This window comes from Crocuta crocuta, unplaced genomic scaffold (genome assembly GCF_008692635.1).
Source record: "Crocuta crocuta isolate KB4526 unplaced genomic scaffold, BGI_CrCroc_1.0 scaffold316, whole genome shotgun sequence".
Lineage (NCBI taxonomy): Eukaryota > Metazoa > Chordata > Mammalia > Carnivora > Hyaenidae > Crocuta > Crocuta crocuta.
The window spans coordinates 1,237-11,843 of record NW_027529682.1 but is presented as its reverse complement, the minus strand read 5'-3'; the positions used below and the strand labels follow the sequence as shown (position 1 = coordinate 11,843).

The window sequence follows — 10,607 nt, the reverse complement described above, 5'->3', positions numbered from 1 at the left end:
TCTCTGTACGCACTGGCACATAATGGATTGAGAAAACGGCTGAAGAAACCAGGCATGAAAGACAATTGCCCTTCTCATGCTTTAATCCCATACCCTGTGCTCCATTTAGGGTGGACGTCCATCCAGTCCTTGCCATTCCCACAAGCAGAGCAGGTGAGATTCATACTTAATTCAGCCTCATCTCCACAGAACCTTTATCAGGCAACAGAGATCCTACCATCAGGCCGTGAGATACTACTATTTAGTTCTTAATTACATAAAAATGAAATCACGTAAGAAAAAGGAAAACAACGCAAATACATGAAAGCCATTTACTCCTGGTAGTTTCTTCAGGGTCCCAGGTGCTGGGGTTCATAATGTTCCCTGATTTCAGAGAACCAAGGCAGGGAGAATAGGGGACAGGGTGTCAGAATAGTCTTGATGGCCTTAGCCAACAGCAACAGCTTTTAAAAAAACTTTTTTCCCATAATTTGGTCTCAGATCTTCATGTTTTCTTCATGTAAATGAAGGGACTCAGTCAATCAGGATTCTAGAATTATTATAGTATCTATGTAAGCTGACAACTGTTCCAAAAATCCCTTCACAAACCCACAAACAGAGGGCAGGATGGGCGGGCTTGTACACAGGTGGGAATGTAAATGATTTCATGATTTAATTATGCTTTACAGAATCCCCCAGCACCCAACTGTTACATCTCACTTGTTAGCAGAAGTGCTAGGGGCAAAACCAAGAGGCTGGTAGAACAGTAGGAAGGCTGGGCATGAGAATCGTAACAGGAAAACACCCCATAAGGAAAGAGGCTTCTGACTCGGTCCTCTTTTCTAGCAGGGTCTGGCACCTGGCACCGTTTTGGCACTGGGGAAGGGAGCAGCCTGACAAGGTCCACATGGAGCAGCCTCGAGGTTTCCCCCCATCAAACACTTCGCCCATCTCTCCCCAGGATCGAAGGAAAGTGCATGGTGAAGGAGTGGACCAGTGAGATTTCTACAGTCATCCTGTGAGTGTGTGGCTGAGCCGTCAGGATGCAAATCTCCTGCCTGGAGTTCCGGGCTGTGTGCTTTTAAGAGTTGAACCCAGTTAGGACAGAATCCTAGAGGCTGGTCCCTTGCCAAACCTAAAGGGCTGTCCTGGGCAACTTTACACTCGAGGCTGTTAAGCAGTCTTTAGGATATGCAGCAGCCTATTTTGGGTGAAACAGAATGGCCACGACCTCTTAAGTCTTTTAAATCTCCTACTTCATACCCATGAGGTAGAGGCAGGAGCCTCCAGTCAAGGAGATGCTTCCACCCAAGTTGTACTTTGGGCAAAAACTTTCTTCCAGGTATAGAAGAAGGTTGACAGGTTCTGCCCAGGGGGATTTGATTCAGCTGTGGGAAGAGGTGACCTAAGTCTTCAGGGAGACGCCCCGGAAAAGGTCTTCCCGAGCAGACGAGAGGGCTTCTCCTCGCCCATCCCAGGGAAGGGCTGAATGCACATCTCCTCCCATGGGACCCGGGCTAGGAGGTCTTTTCTGAGTGGGTCCTCTGATGCCTGATTAGGTGATAGCCCCTGCTGAAGCTTTTTCCACAGGTAGGGCACGTGAATGGTTTCTCGCCAGTGTGTGTTCTCTGATGCCGGACAAGGTGGTCCCTCCGACTGAAACTTTTCCCACATTCGTTGCACCGGCAGGGCCTCACCGAGGCATGTCCCCTGAGGTGCTTGGCAAACGCGGCACTGTGGTTGAAGCACCGCCCACACTCGCTACAGAGGTAGAGCTCCTCGGCCGCGTGGGTCTTCCGGTGCGCCAGGTACCGCCTGTGGTCACTGAAGTCCTCTCCACACTCTCCACACAGGTAGGGTTTGCCTCCAAGGTGGATTCTTTGGTGTGTTGTCAGCACAGATTTCTGGCTGAAGCTCTTGCCACAAATAGTACAAAAGAAGGGTTTTTCCCCTGTGTGTGTCCTCTGGTGCCGGACAAGGTCCGAAGTCCAGCGGAAGCGTTTTCCACAATCGTCACATCTAAAGGGTTTCTCAACCGGTGGAGTTCTCTCAGCCTGGACCAGAGGGGAGGTCTCATCCAAATTCTTCCGGTTTAGGGGAAATTTATAAGAAGTGCCCATTTTGTGAACCTTCTGGTGCCTGGCAAGATGTGAGCTCCGCGTGTAACTTTTTCCACACTCCATACATTTATATGGTTTCTCTCCTGTGTGAGTTCTCAGGTGTCTAACGAGGTGGGAGTTACAAGTGAAACTTTTTCCACATACGGGACAGTCATGGTGTCTCCCTAACAGGGGGTAGATAGGCATGGTTTCCTGAAGATTCGATAAACTATTGACTTGAGAGATATTTGTACCAAATTGTCTTTCGTTAAGTCTACCTGGATCATCCTCAAAGACTATTTCCCAGTCTGGAGTCTGGTGGATTTCTGGGTCTCCCAAAATAGATGTGTGTAGATCCTCCAAACTTACATCTTCTTGCTCAAGGTACTCTTCTTCATCTTCGCTCCTGTCTCCTGTAGAGAGGGTGAGAGGTGAAAAGGGGAAATTATACAGGTAATGGTGCCTTACACAATGACAGGATTGTTAAAGAGTCTTGGGAAGGCAAGACCATATAGAGAGAAGCCCACATTTCATAAGGTAGAGGCTGGGAAAGAAGGAAATAACTAGTCAACTGAATTCTGTCGTGTGCCAGGCACTTTCTGATAGGTTATCTTGTGCTGTCAACAAGCCTTAGTAGGGACAAAGATTATCACCCTCATTTCAGAAATGTGGAGACTGAGGACCAGGAGTTTAAGTGACCTGCTTAGTAAATGACAAGAGCTGCACTTCCAAAGTTCCAGTTTCGCCACTTGGCACGACATATCCCTCACACGAATGATGGGAGGGGAAAGAGGAGGGTGCAGACAGAAGAATCTGGCATTCAGAGGAGGACAGGGGTAATGGCCAACAGGTTGGAAGAACCAATGAGAGGGGCACCCCAGAGTGGGAGAGGGGATTGCCAGCTCTGTGAGGGGAGATTCCTTTTGTTGTTCCTCACCTGTGTAGGTAAAACTCAGGATTTCTGGCTCTTGAGGCTCTTGAGGCTCTGGGATATCTGGGACCAAAGGCTCTTCCTCTCTAACGTGGGAGATCTCATCTAGTCTGGGGATTGGAAATGCTGCTCAAGAGAGGGAAAGCGGGACATTATGATTGGTTCAGCAATTCCCTGCACTAAGAGCAGACCTCTTCTGCTGGGTAGGCTGGAGAACAAAGGTACAGCCTGGTCAGTGGACCAAAGCTGGTCTTTTTAGCTTGATCACCTCTCACCAAATCCTGCACAGTCCTTGCCCTTCATCTGCACCTCAATGGTCGTACGACTGCTAACGCTCTCTCTTTCCCCATATTCGAGTAAGCAGATCATCTTCTATAGATGGTTTCAAAACTCAAAGCTGCCTCAGATAGGCTAGAGCTGTCATATTATCGTTTTCTTTTCTCGTTAGAAGTTTCCAACCACTTTCTAAGCATCTTCTCTTCCCCTGAACTTGGAAGATACCTTCTTCCTTAGCTAATCCTTCAATCTCATTGGTGGGGGAGGCGTAAGAGAAAAGTGGTGCATACAGTCTAAGGTCTAAGACTCCCCCCACACACACCCTCCTCCCTGTAATTTCCAACAGGAGAAAGACCTCTGTGCTCAGAACACTCTAGAAACACTTGAAATTCCTTACACAAAGAGACCACAATTCCGCAGTCTTCTTCCAAGACATATTCTCCATAGAACTCTTTCTGTGTTGGATCCATATCACTCCACTGGTCCTGGGAGAAGCACACAGCCACGTCCTTGAAAGTTACCAATCCCTGAAACGACACAGGCATTGGTGAAAACAGGATGCTTCATGGAGACTCCTATTTCGATCCTGGGGTGAAGCTTACGCCAGGAGACAAAAGGGACTCTGGCAGGACTCTGGGCTCCCTTTCAGAAAATCTGTTTCACCCTCGGCTGCTGCTCCCTGACTTCCTACTTTTGCAAGGGCCCTCCCCTGTGCCCTCAAGTCCCCCTGCTTTCTCTCAGGGCCAGCCTCTGCTCTCTTTCAGAGCACAGTGGTGGAAATACAAGAAAAGTCTTCAAAGTCATCATTAACTCTGTCTTTGAGGCTTTCATGCCACCTACATTTCTGCAAGGATTCAACTCTTCTAGAAAGCTTTCCCTAACTGACCTTCTCTGGGCACCCCCATCACTCATGCAGTCAACACAGCACGCGCAGGGCCCCTTCCTGCAACTAGGGTACAATGTAAAACCACGGATGAAAGCTACAGCTTTTGTCTCTAGCCTCACCGTGCAGCCACAGTGAAGGCTTCGTGTGGACCACGGCCTGACTGAACGTGGTCCTTGGAAGGGGACGACACACAAGTTCAGAAATCATTCCTGCGGCACAGCGGCCATTCTTACAAGTGACGATCAAGGTTACCCCCGAAGAGAACGGAAACAAGCCCTCAGTCAGCGACTCACTCAAGTTGTGCTGGAGTGCTCCAAAATAATCGCATTTGGTCAGCCCCTGTCTCTGGGTAGCGGCAAATAAAAAGGCTCTGGAGCCTGATGATCTGACTGCGACAACTATCATTCACCTCATCACATGCGGCTCCTCCCGCCACAGACACGTCTAGAACTGAGGACTTAAACTGACAAGAAGGAGAATGGGAACTGGCGCCCTGCCCGACCTGAGGGTGTGGGGTATGGGGCGTGAGGCGTGAGGTCTGAGCCAGTGCCTGTGGCATCTTCAGGTTCTCTGTGGCACAGAGGGAAACTAGAGCACACCTGTGAAAGAGCAGTAAGAAGGGCAACCATGTCTGGGTTTCCAGAGCTCCTCTCTTCAGGAAGGTCTGGGGCCTGGGACACTGGAACCTCTGAGAAGAAAAGAAGGCAGCGATCAGCTACATGTAAGGCCCCCCCATATGTGGCAAACAGCTCTCATCATCTTTGGTAGGAATCCAGAAACAGGCCTAAGGGCAGCTCAGGTCACCCCAATGCCACCATCAGGAGCACTAGTAGAGGGCCAAGAGAACCACCAAGAATACTGCCATTTCAACATGGCTGTTTATGGGGGACTGGCTAGTACGGTCTCCTGGCAACGCCCCGGATTCTGGGATTGATTCCCACGATGCTCCACCTCGCCTCCTGAGGAGTGGGGAGACATCGTCCTCCCCGCACTCTGCCCGTCACAATGCCCCCTTCCCACTGAGGCTTCCCACCGCTCTGCTGCAGGGGCTGGAACTCCAATTCATGGCACAGGCTCGGCTCCTCTGGCAGCCCCAGCTCCGGGCTCTGCGTGGTCTCCTCCTGGGACTCCTCAGGAGTTGAGGTCGGCGCGACATGCTGCAGCTCACTAGGCGATTCAGGCTCTGCTCCTGGGTGCACTGTCTCCTCTGACAGGACTTCCTGCCCATGAACGTGGACAGTCACCTGGGAAGAATTCCAATTTCCAGTCAGCATGGCGTCCAGGGGAAAGTCTCGGTTGTCATCGGGGCTTATTTGAGGAGAAGCTGTCAACAGAAAAAAGTCCCACAGGGTCCTAGAGGAAGAGGGGACACTCTGGTTCCACTGGGGCACGCGAGAGCTGTTGAAGGAAGGTTATCCTCACCAGGATGAGGCAGGGACATTCGGACACTGCACGGCTTGCTCACTTTCCTCAAGCCTGCCCCTGTCACCCAGGGCTCCGAGGTGCCCATCCTGCCCATCTCCACCTCTTCCACCTGCAAGCTCCCCTTGCTGTTTGTTTCCCTATCTTATTGTCCTGGGAAGCCAGGGGGCCCCTGGGACAGAGAGGATAGGAGAACCTCTGAGGAAGTCACAAAACTGGCTTCCCCAGGAAATGGAGGTTTGGCATCCACAGAAAGGAAAACCAAAACCACATGACCCTTGGGTGCTGAGGTCTCTAAGAAGGTCCCTAGGCATGGGTTTCAAAAACCAGAAAGTCACACTCACACACACACACACACACACACACACCACACCTCTGCCCCTTATCATAGGTGCAACCCACACACAGAGCCGATTAAAGGGTAAATTATGGGGGCCCTGTAGGCCCTTCCCCCCCAAATCCATCTTTCCAGCAAAAGTCCCCCTCCACATCACACAGATCAGGACTCCCCCTCCTCACCCACCGCCTTGGTCTCCTGGGTTGTTTCTGCAAACCCTCCACCAGCGTCACAGCCTCCTCGCCACTCTCTGGCCGCTGGCCCCGCACCCAGCTCTGCAGCTCTCCAGGCAGGACAGTGAGGAACTGCTCCAGCACCAGCAGCTCTAAGATCTGCTCCTTCGTCCGCCTTTCGGGCCTCAGCCACTGATGACAAAGTTCTCGCAGCCGAACGAGGGCCTCTCGAGGGCTCGCTGCTTCCTGGTAGCGAAAGCGCCGGAAGTTCTGGTGTGAGGTCTCAAGCACAGGGTCATCTCTCTGTAAGACAGACTCTGGCCTACAGGTGAAATCATCTTCCAATTTCACCATCAGGATTCCCTCTTCTTCCCAGAGATCCTGGTCCTCCGGCTCCAAGGCTGTAGCCATTGTTTGGCTCTGGGGGTGGGGAGGGGTCTCACACCATCCAGAGCTCACAGTGTCATTACCCCCCAGTCTCAGCCTGGGCACCTCAAGGAGTTTCTCCCAAGAGACCTGGGGCAGAGAAGTAGAGACAGACAACCGTGTAAGCATGAGATCACACACAGGGACAACGGTTCCAAGTTCGAGCGTAACCCCACACACATAACACCTCCTCAAACCATTAAACCCCCAGCTCCCCATCTCCACAACCATCAGCCCTAACTAGATTTGGCTAAAATAGGATCATCTACGCCCGAAGGTATGTTCTCTTACCCCTTTTCCTAGGCCAGGTTCACACCCCACAGAGAAATAGCAAAAGACACTGCATTTCTACTTCATGAAACCTGTGAGCCGGCGAGGACAAAGGACGCTGTTAACGAACTGCTAGACCAGGTGTACTGACCAGTGTCTGTGTTACACACATTTACATACACACTAGAACGTACAGTCTGAGAAGACACCTATCAGCCACGCTGAAATAGACGGGGAAGCCTTCACAAAGGTTCATTTTGCACGGGTTCACACTCACTATGGATTCCTTTGTGCAGTGGGCACTCTCAGAGATCTCACCTGAGAGGGAGGGGCCGACTGTGTGAGGCAAAAGTGAGGAAAGCCACTTGCCCAGTGGCTGGCATGGGCAAGTGCCAGACATCTGATCAAGACATCTTAAGAAGACCCCCAGACCCTCAAACCCAGGTGTTCAGAACTAAATTCGCCATGCCCCCCCAAATCTACCCCTCTTGCTGGGACCCTGTCTTGGCTGAGATCATCACTTGCTAAGTAAACATTCAACACTGTGATTTTTAGACCTCCACTTGGACTCTTCCCCATTGCTTACAGCTCATTACACCAGTTCTCCCTCTTAAGCCTCTCAGATCGGTTTCCTCCTCTTCTTTCCCACAGACTGACTGCGTTTGGGCCCTGGGCTCTCTCCTGGACTCCGGCCAGAACTTTCCAACTGGGACCCCTGCAGTGCTGGACCAGGAGTAAAGTGCAGCATAATTACGGTGGAGCTTTTGCAAAACAAGTAACACACGTCGCTCTTCTGGATACTTTGATTTAGTTGACTTAGGTAACCTTAACTTTAGAAATGCCACATGAAGTTCTGATGTACATCATGGCTGAGAAAACACCTAGGGTGCATAAGGTAAGGAGTGAGGGCCCTGGCCTCAGATGGCCAGGGTTTAAATCTGGGCTCTACCGTTTACTAGGTGTGAGGCCACAGCTCAGTTCCTATGTTCCTTATGCCTATTTCCACTTATGGCTTGGAGGGACGAGTGGCATCCATCTAATAGTGTGACAATGAGGGTCCAATGTATCACAGCTATGAAGGGCTTAGAAGAGTGAAGGCACCCCAGTTAGCTATTATCTTTCTAAATAATAGTCCCAACTGCACAGCTCACATTTGAAAATACTTGTTAGTAAGATCAGCTCTAAAATCATTGGCACGGCACGTGGAGCTCTTCACCATCAGCCCTCAACTGGTTTTTCAAGCCTCATATCCTACCCTTTTCTGTGTCTCAACAACTATAAAGGGTGCATTGCTTATCTCCTGAAACGGTGGGGGGGAGGGGGTTCTTCAGGTCACCATGCCTGCAGGAAGGCTGTTCCCTCCGGTGATGCACGGTGTGCTCCCCTCGTCTTCATTCCCGTGACTTACACTTGAGGTTATTTACCAGTTCTTGTCTGCATAACTCCAAATGCCTCCAAATGTGAGCTACCTGCCTCCACACTGGTTACCTTCAAGTTATCATGGACGGGATCTCAAGAGTGACCCGCACTCTTGACAAATGTGGTCATGTCCCTTCCCTATTTAAGATCCTTAATCATTCTCTCGTCTTGTGACATACAAACTTCTAAGTATTATATATTAGGCTGACTTTCACCTTGTTATTCCTTTCCCCCTCCTCGGTCCTTTCAAACACAGACACACAGACAGTGCGTAAATGTGAAGCATGCAAAAGCCTTAAGCTTCTTGGCTTTAGAACATGTTATTCCTTCTGATTCTTTATCCTTCATTAGGTTAAGCTTTGCTTATGAGACAGCTCATACTTCCTGGGTTCTGAAAGGTCTTCTTTGATCCCATTCCCCTTTCCCTGAAAATAGCTGGAAGCCACTGTGCTTCTCCAGCAACCTGGCACAGCTCTATCACACTAGCGGTGGTATCATACGGCCACTGTTTATCCTTCCAATGTCACTCCTTGAAGTTAGGGACTGTTCTCCATCAATCACCAACACATGTGATGAAGTGCTCAGTAAGTGAATTTAAAGGAATAAACCTCCACTTTAAAATTTTCTTCCTACTTTTTGTCAGGAAGAACCCACCTTTCCCTCCACTGTTTCTCCTCTTCTTTATTCATCTAGTTAATTCTACCTTCTAAATGTCTTTCAAATTCATCCATCTCCTCTCCACTGTCACTCTCCTGGTTGAGCCATTTTGAACCACTGAAAAGTATTAATAGGACCTTTCTAAACAGGACCCTCCCCTTCACCACACTGACATAACAGGTACTTGTACGCTGAATGAACGACTTGCTTCAAGTTTTACTAGTGTTCCCGGTCCTGCCCCATCCAGACCACTCTCCACATGCGACCTGAGGGATTCTTCATTTTCTAGTCTTTTTGGGCTTCATTACAATGGTCTCAGTTAAGAATCCACTGTCAAGAGCTGGGTCTAACGTGATGTTGCCCATCAAATGGAGTTTAATTTCAATGACCTTATTATTTACTATCTCAATCTCAATAGCTTTTCATGCATTCATGCTCTTATTTCTCATCCATGATCCTCAAACATCCACTATAGATTTTCATAGCCTGTTCTAGGTAGTCCTATAATTTCTACATCATTTTGTGGTTAATTTTCCTACCAACTGAATCTGCTGTCTACCTCGTGGTGGTTGGTTTTCTATGGGGTTTGTGGTTTTTAAAACTGTATGCCCATCTTCGGTTAGATGGTTTTCTTTGGAAGTCCTGAGGGAAGATGGAATTGATGGGGTCTTTGGTTTAACGAAGGGATCTCTATTATCTTCAAAGCCCAAGAATCCATGCCCAGGGAAGCCGAGTAAGAAGCTCTCCTTGTTTCCACATGGCACTAGCTACAAGAGACAGTCTGCTATGGATTCTACCAAGTCTGCATGGCCAGAAGTGTTCCTGCTCTCAGAGGGCTATACTCTCCACCAAGAAAAAGGAATGGAACAGCGCCACATAAAACCTACTGTTTTTAAATGCTCCTCAGAAATCATGAATTGACGTTTCCATTGCTTGCTTTGGATTTACTTTGGCAGCTTAGGAATCGATGAAGGCAAACAGGTCAGCAACAGCAGGATGATGGGAGGAAGAGAAGCCACTGGTGGGGCAAGGGATGAGAAGGCATGGAAGGCAGGTGGTGCCGTGGAAAGATGCGTGTCCCAGCCCCACGTCATCAAGTGACTGGAGCAGCTCGAAGGGTTTCATAAGATAACGTACACAAGAGCGCTTGTAATGGGGAGAACCCGCTGCAGGTAACTGCTCTCCTAACTCCCAGAATTAGCTGAACTCTGGGAGCTTATGAACTAAAATATGCTGTGCAAATGTCAAGTGTCATTATCAGAAACAGAAAACGGACCCTATTTTATTCTGCAATTTGTGGAATATGTTATACTGCCAAGTTGGCATTGCAATTTATTGCCCTTGCTTTTCTAATACCTTCCCTCAAAGTCTGTCCTTGGAAGGTTCCGCAATGACCTATAAAAAGCGAACAGGATTATAGAGATAGACAGAAGCCAGGCCAGAAGAGCAAAACTTGGTTCCAGAAGGCTCTAAAACAATATCTGCAGAAAAGCTGCACAAGCCTAGGGCTGGGCAGGCTCCATGACTAGACTCTTGAGTGCGTGTTTCTAGGGTGTATTAGCAGGACTGAAGAGATGTGGAAGAGACAAGTGCCTTCTCCAATCTTTGGTACAATACCTAAGCCCCTTATCTGAATGAGTCATGTGCCACTGAAGGCTTTACCTCCATTCTACTGACAGCAGAAATCTGCAGGCAATGAAGGGACACCTGATTCCCTACTTTACAATGTTAC

General features: G+C 49.2%; 1 protein-coding gene across 2 annotated transcripts; it reads right to left on the bottom strand.

Moving 5' to 3' along the window:
- Positions 1–297: 297 nt before the first annotated feature.
- Positions 298–10,252, bottom strand: ZNF202 (zinc finger protein 202). Of its 2 annotated transcripts, XM_077763057.1 has the most exons (7): positions 9,763–10,252; positions 6,113–6,619; positions 5,205–5,415; positions 4,771–4,859; positions 3,683–3,812; positions 3,016–3,135; positions 298–2,491 (listed from the first exon to the last, which is right to left on the bottom strand). In XM_077763057.1, exons 1-7 carry the CDS (start codon positions 9,787–9,789, stop codon positions 1,497–1,499), a joined length of 2,079 nt encoding a protein of 692 aa, XP_077619183.1. In that variant the 5' UTR covers positions 9,790–10,252; the 3' UTR covers positions 298–1,496. The 2 variants fall into 2 exon arrangements, with proteins under 2 accessions (XP_077619183.1, XP_077619184.1); XM_077763058.1 differs by lacking the exon at positions 9,763–10,252 and having other exon boundaries at positions 6,113–6,712.
- Positions 10,253–10,607: the final 355 nt, after the last annotated feature.

What these genes read in the sequence shown, in the direction of transcription:
- ZNF202 (XM_077763058.1), bottom strand. Translation starts at nt 6,658, where the DNA reads ATGCTTACACGGTTGTCTGTCTCTACTTCTCTGCCCCAGGTCTCTTGG. An exon ending in CCAGGAGACCAAGGCGGTGG is followed by an intron (nt 5,416 to 6,112) that starts GTGAGGAGGGGG and finishes AATTCTTCCCAG; the next exon opens with GTGACTGTCCACGTTCATGG. An exon ending in CGGAATTGTGGTCTCTTTGT is followed by an intron (nt 3,136 to 3,682) that starts GTAAGGAATTTC and finishes TCTCTTGAGCAG; the next exon opens with CATTTCCAATCCCCAGACTA.